Source organism: Saccostrea cucullata, unplaced genomic scaffold, assembly GCF_032062105.1.
Source record: "Saccostrea cucullata isolate Sc308-1 unplaced genomic scaffold, CSIRO_AGI_Scuc_v1 ctg131, whole genome shotgun sequence".
NCBI classification, from domain to species: domain Eukaryota; kingdom Metazoa; phylum Mollusca; class Bivalvia; order Ostreida; family Ostreidae; genus Saccostrea; species Saccostrea cuccullata.
Window position 1 is genome coordinate 3703 of NW_026930457.1, and position 6495 is coordinate 10197.

Sequence of the window (6495 nt, forward strand, 5' to 3'; positions counted from 1 at the left end):
CTGTTCTCGTAACAGCGATAGGTTGTTTTTTTTTGTTTTTTTTTTGCCTAATTAAGCTATGTACAGATCACTGCAGTAGCTCGCTGGTTATGATAAAATTGGGATGGAAGAACAAGTCTGTGTTTTTGTCGAAGAGCTCTCTCTCTCTCTCTTCAATTTAAGATCTCCTTCAAATGCATTGATTGTACAGATCAAATAAGTCCAGCCTATAGAAAAAAAAAATAAAACAGTAACCCCTCCTGCATCAGCCCCAATGAAAGAGACTAAGTACAAATTCTAAGCTTGTTTTTTTGCACTTAACATGAAATTCATTTATTCATAGAAATTTTCACACATCAGAGCAATTTGCATTGCTCTGCGATTTCATTTCATTTTTTTTTGGGGGGGGGGGGGTGTAAATTTAAATATATGTGATAAATAACGAAAAATGAAAATAAAATATTATGATATTATTTAAATATTAAAATACTATGGTACAAAATAAACGATTTCATAAAAAGAGAAAACAATAAGTTAACAAAAAGAGAAAATAAAATGATTTTCCGAAACCTGGCATCCTTCTAAGGTTTGATACAAATTTATGTCATAGGTTGCTGATTATTGGCCATGAACGCAAGTACATTGTACATAGATAGAAGATTTTCTAAACCTTTCAATGGGTATAAAAGGGTAAAAAATTAACTTTTGATCTCGACCTTAGTTTGGCCTACTTTTTAAAAACTTTAAGCTTTGGCCACAACCTTTCAACAGTTAGTACTATGGCTTTCAGTATAGATGAATATACCTTGTGTTGTGTCAAAACCTTTCTTTGGATGCTAATATTGACCTTTTGACCTTTGAATTTGACCTGCTTGTGAGAAACTTCAATCCTTTTCTCAGGCATAAGATATCATAAGGAGAGGATCGTACATTTTGGCTGTGATTTGTGACGATGACCATACGGGGACATCAGTCGTCAACTCCTTTACTAGCTTATGCAGCGATATACATTCTTCGCCTGCATACGGAGATTATAATTCTCAGTTGAATAAATACGCAAGAGCATGCACACGTTTGTAAAACTTCTATTGACTAAAACGAGATAAATTATTGAAAAAAAATTAAGTTGATGAAACAATAGATACTAGTAATTTACCTCATGGCTGATAAAAAATAGGAATAATTTTAACAATGAAATTATTACTATGAAATACATGTAGTTTGAACAAGAGGCCCAAGAGTCTTAACAGTCACTTAGATATGTGTAATACAACATAGCTGCAGATCTTCTGTAGCTCTCCGAAAAAAAAAAATATTGATAGACCGGAGAGCTACAGTGCCACCCATTGAAAAAACTGTGTATTTATTGCGCACAAAAAAAGTGCGCTCGGTTCTCGATTTATTTCTCCATGTTTTCAAAACTGTAATCTCAAAATATTACTAACCGTGTGTTCCTAACATATTCTTTTACTCTTTCCACAACAAAACATTCCTCATAATTGTTGTTAATAGTCCTCCTGGTCCTGATATTGCAATCATCGAACATTTCTCTTATTTATACTGCCATTTGGTTTCCAAGATTATTCGGTCTAATATGCTTCGTTCAGATGTCAACTACGAGAGTACTTGACTGAGGAGATAGGAATTTTTTGAAATCTTCCATTTTTTGCAATTGATGTAAGAATTAGGAAGAATTAATTAAGAACCGAGCGCACTTTTTTGTGCTTAATAAATATACAGTTTTTTCAATGGGTGGCACTGTATAGCTCTCCGGTCTATCAATATTTTTTTTCGGAGAGCTACAAATCTGCAGCTAAATACAACAATGTAAATGATCCATAGAAATAGAAAATAAAAAGCAAGAGAGATAGAAAGATCAGAGATCAATGAATTATTAGTTCACTAGTTACTAGTATTCAGTAACAACTACAAGTAAAACTAGACGAGCTTGTTGCAAAGCAACAAATAAGTCTTCCGTCTAATTCTGAAGATGATGAGATCGAGATTGTTAGACATTTACGGTTATGTGTGCAAAAACGAGCCATTTACAAATACTTCCGGTCTGACCGGAAGTGACGCCATCTTAACTACTTTAAATGATCTCCGCATCTGCTGTTTGTTATTCTGAACAACTTTTCTTCTATGATGCTTAACAAATTGTCAATACTTTTTGAGATATCAGGAAAATACTGCTGGCCCCTCTAAATCCCTAATTTTAGGGGTCAGCCCTTTTTTTGAGATATCAATTGAAAGATCGTGTAATTCTACACTTCTTTTGTTCTATATGTTTTAACAAAATATTTCTAGGTAAAAAGTTATCATAGAAAAGGCGTTAAAAATTTTAAAAGTCATGATAGGACTATTTTCGGCCCATAGCGAGCGCCGGCGCGTCGTACTTCCGGTAGTTGTGATATACAAAAGGCACTTCTCCAAAGTTTGCTCTAGCATCACTGAAAATATCATGCTTCTGTGTTAAGTACTTTTTGAGAAAACTGCCGGACAAAGTGACCCTCTAAAAATCACTAAATCGCAGAAAACTCCGATCCGGAAGTGACGTCATCAAAATAAAAAAAATATATATCTAGATTTTTTGATGTTCTATCAGACCTGAAAGTTTCGCGAAAATCGATCGGCCCGTTCTCGAGAACTCGCGCGCACAAAATCGGTAAGAAAAAAAAACAATAATAAAAATAGTGGAAAAGAAACCTAAGAATAACAGTAAGGTCTTCCGCTGAAGACGGAAGACCTTAACTAATTGCCCCAAATCATGATGGTCATGTGCGGATCTAGGGGCGGGGGTATGTATTATACTAATCCAGGTAAAATTGACATTGGAGCTGAAAGCTCAAGTGAGGTTTTCTGATCACCTGTTGTCCGTCCGTCTAGCTGTCCGTCCATCCGTCCATCTGTAAACTTTTCACATTTTCAACTTCTTCTCAAGAACCACTGGGTCAATTTTAACCAAACTTAGTACAAAGCATCCTATGGTGAAGGAGAATTAAAATCAAGGGCCAAGTCCCCTTCCAAGGGGAGATAATCAAGAAAAAACAAAAATAGGGTAGGGTCATTAAAAAATCTTCTTCTCAAGAACCACTTGGCCAGAAAAGCTGAAACTTATGTGGAAGCATTCTGGGGTAGTGTAGATTCAAATTTGTTCAAATCATGACCCCTGGGGGTAGGGCGGGGCCACAATAGGGAATCCAAGTTTTACATTGAAATATATATGGAAAAATCTTTGAAAATCTTATTTTTAAGAACCATTGGGCCAGAAAAGCTGAAACTTATGTGAAAGCATCTTGGGGTATTGTAGATTCTAAATTGTCCAAATCATGAACCCTGTGGGTAGGGCTTAGTCACAATTGGTATTACAAAGGGGGAAATCTATTGAAGAACAGCATGACTAAAGTTTCTCAGGTGAGCGATGTGGCCCATGGGCCTCTTGTTTTCAATTGTCAAGAAATTTCTGGGTTTGATTTTTTAATGTCAATGACAGGGCTAATTCATGATTACGCCATTATAATGCTTTACCTGCGACTGGGAGGATTTACAGGCACAAAGAATTAGAGCACATCAACTTTTAATAAATGTATAAAAAAAGAGTCCTGTGTTCACACCCCTGATCAAGGGGCCATGAAGTTCACAATTTTAGGGGGAAAATCTTGTTCATCATAGGGCAGAGATTATTAGGGTGTGTGTTTTTTTTTTAAAGAACTTCCATCAGTTGACTGTTTGGTGTTTAATAAGAGTTGAAGAAGCAGATTTAAGAAATTGCATAAATTTTTATGGCTTTAATTTGTCCAAAGTCGGAGTCAAACCATTGAGCTCCAGGGGGAAGAGTACCATGAAATTCATAATTTTGTCCTCCCCTTTCTTATTCTAATATACAGTGAACCTTCAGATAAACTTGGTTATAACAAAGTCACTGGGACCTATGAAATTACTCTGCTATATCTTTTATATTTGTATAAGAAGTTTGCTATATTTATATACAGTATTGTGCCTTTAGTGATCGTCCAAATTCACGTGCAATACGGGGATCCAAGATAACTTCGTTAATCATTATATCCATGAATTTCACAACATTCATGTTTGTACTTAAAAGGTTTAATGTAATTGGTTGAAAATGGGTTCAGTGGTTTATAAAGAGAATCTGAAAATATGGTAACAACACAAAATATTCCTCTTCAACTTTTTTTGTACGGGGGTAAGGTTTATGCTGCAGAGCACAAAACCATCGCAGTCAGGGCCTTACTACAACATGTTTATATTTTTTTTTAACAGTTAATAACGAAATCCAATTATGAATATCAATTAATTTTTATTGAATTTTCTCTCTCTGTCTCATACACTAGATTAATAATTTAATATACAAAAATATAAACTTTGATCAGCAAATCAGAGCTAAAATAGATATCTAATTTTTTAGACAGTATAATCAGGGAGTGTAAGTTGTAACAAATCTCACTACTTTACTACGACATATAGGGCATAATCTTGGTTCAGGTAATACATATGCACAGTCTCCACACAGACAAACATGTCCACAATCTAATAGTACAACCTCTCGTTCATTGTTAAGACAGATAACACATTTATTGCTATCAGACAATTCACTGGAGGACAGACTGCCTGGATTTGATCTGTGTGCAGCTCTAGCACGCCTTTGTTCCTCTAGCTCTCGTTTCTTCCTAAGATCTCTCCTAAATCTTTCCTCCTCCTCTTGATTTCTAAGTTTTCTGTAAAATCTACGGACAAAGTAACAAATAAGAGCAACTCCAACTGCTCCAAATATCCCTAAAAAGACCTTTAACAATGTGGCCTTGTTTCTGAGCAGTCTAGCTAACTCATCCTTGGTTTTTCTGGAGATGATGTACTTATATTCATCAGATGGTGGCTTCATCTTAATTTCACTTCCCTCTTTTACAAGTTTACCAATAGCCAGAAGGTGTGTGCCGACTATTAACATTTTCTCTGATTCTTGGTAACCCTTGGTCACCTCCCCACTGACAAGTTCCATTCCTTTTTTAAATACACTCGACTGAGACTGAGTAAAGTTTTCATGAGTGATAGTCAACTCTTTGTCAATGTGGTGGGCAGAGTTTGGTTCGGTAACCATGACTTTTGTAGGATACCACGAGTTTCCATGTGGAATGAGGTAGAATGGAATCACTTCCAGTGTATCTCTAATGGCATTTTTCACATCAGACCTTTAAAAAAAATCATAATAGTCTTTTTAATTACATAAACCAATTTGAAGAGCAAGTCAGAATTTTTTACAATTTAATGTTTCAGGTGACCCATCAGTTGGTGAAATAAAAAAAAAATTGTACCAAATGCCTTGGACCCTCCTTGATTTATGTTCAATCAGAGAGTGGTGTTGCATGACTCCCTCCGTGTTCTCCTTGAAATGACTCTTCAGTGTGGTTCCAACAGGGCTGACCACTCCTTCTACACATCCATATGGTATGGTTCTGAAGGGCATATATTCAAGCTTTTTATGCAGGTCTTGGCTGATTTGATACTGCTCAACATTCTACAAACATAAACAGTGGGTACTGCTTGAAAAAGGCTACATAGCAACTTCAAGCTTTATAGCTAATCTCTGTGGAGATTCTGCTGGGCTAAATATTTGGACTCCAAATATCCAGCCAAGCAGAATCTGGGCAGAGATTAGCTTTATAGCTAAATCAAGGAATTGTACCAATCAGTCGCCCCATATGCCAAATATCTAAAAAAAAAAATAACCCCTGTATATATAAATATTTATATATAAAGGGGGCAGAATTTGATTTATAAAAATTCAGGTGCCAGTGATAACTGGTCAGGAAATTTTTTTTACCAGAATATGGTTCACTAGTTAACTGATTAAAATCCATTGGATATATAAAAAGCTTCGTTAATTATGGTAATTTGTCATGTTATTTGATTGGATATATTATCTAATTTACAACGTAGATAGACTGCAATCGTGCATGGGGAAAAAATACGTTTCCACCACATATCCTACTTTCTCTTTCACATGGTTTACCTCTATGTTTACCGCATTCCGCAATGCTCGTTTGTACAAACGATAAAGACCATATGAACATATGAAGTCAACGCCAATCCCTACAAGAATGCCAACATCTACACCATCTATTATGCCCATTGTTTTGGTAAGGATGCGGTGAGGTGTTGTCTGTTGTCACTTTGACATTTTCAGTCTAAAATATTTTAATGCATTCCGATCCCAATCAAAATAGACATTTACAACTGAAACTTTTCCATTTGTTGCAGCAGACGTCAGAGGCCTTTTGCAATAGGGGGCCTAATATATTTTCCTTCTCAATTTCCCCTTACCACTTCATAATAGTTGAGACTCCCAACAGTATTAGAATGTAGCAGCTCTCAGCCACACTTAACCCCCCCCCCCCCCCGTCCACCACCACACACACCTTACCTAACTTTGTTGATTCTGCCCGAAGCACCCCTTGGTCTTCTTTAAGCAGACTAGCTCTTCTTCATCTTGGTATTTTT

At 36.0% G+C, this 6495-nt stretch overlaps 1 protein-coding gene across 1 annotated transcript; it reads right to left on the reverse strand.

Moving 5' to 3' along the window:
- Window positions 1-4314: 4314 nt before the first annotated feature.
- Window positions 4315-6191, reverse strand: LOC134228655 (mitochondrial ubiquitin ligase activator of NFKB 1-like). Its single transcript, XM_062710331.1, has 3 exons — window positions 6008-6191; window positions 5310-5512; window positions 4315-5186 (listed from the first exon to the last, which is right to left on the reverse strand). Exons 1-3 carry the CDS (start codon window positions 6125-6127, stop codon window positions 4415-4417), a joined length of 1095 nt encoding a protein of 364 aa, XP_062566315.1. The 5' UTR covers window positions 6128-6191; the 3' UTR covers window positions 4315-4414.
- Between the last annotated feature and the right edge of the window lie 304 nt (window positions 6192-6495).

What these genes read in the sequence shown, in the direction of transcription:
- LOC134228655 (XM_062710331.1), bottom strand. Translation starts at nt 6,127, where the DNA reads ATGGGCATAATAGATGGTGTAGATGTTGGCATTCTTGTAGGGATTGGC. An exon ending in GGAATGCGGTAAACATAGAG is followed by an intron (nt 5,513 to 6,007) that starts GTAAACCATGTG and finishes TTATGTTTGTAG; the next exon opens with AATGTTGAGCAGTATCAAAT. An exon ending in AGGAGGGTCCAAGGCATTTG is followed by an intron (nt 5,187 to 5,309) that starts GTACAATTTTTT and finishes TTTTTTTTAAAG; the next exon opens with GTCTGATGTGAAAAATGCCA.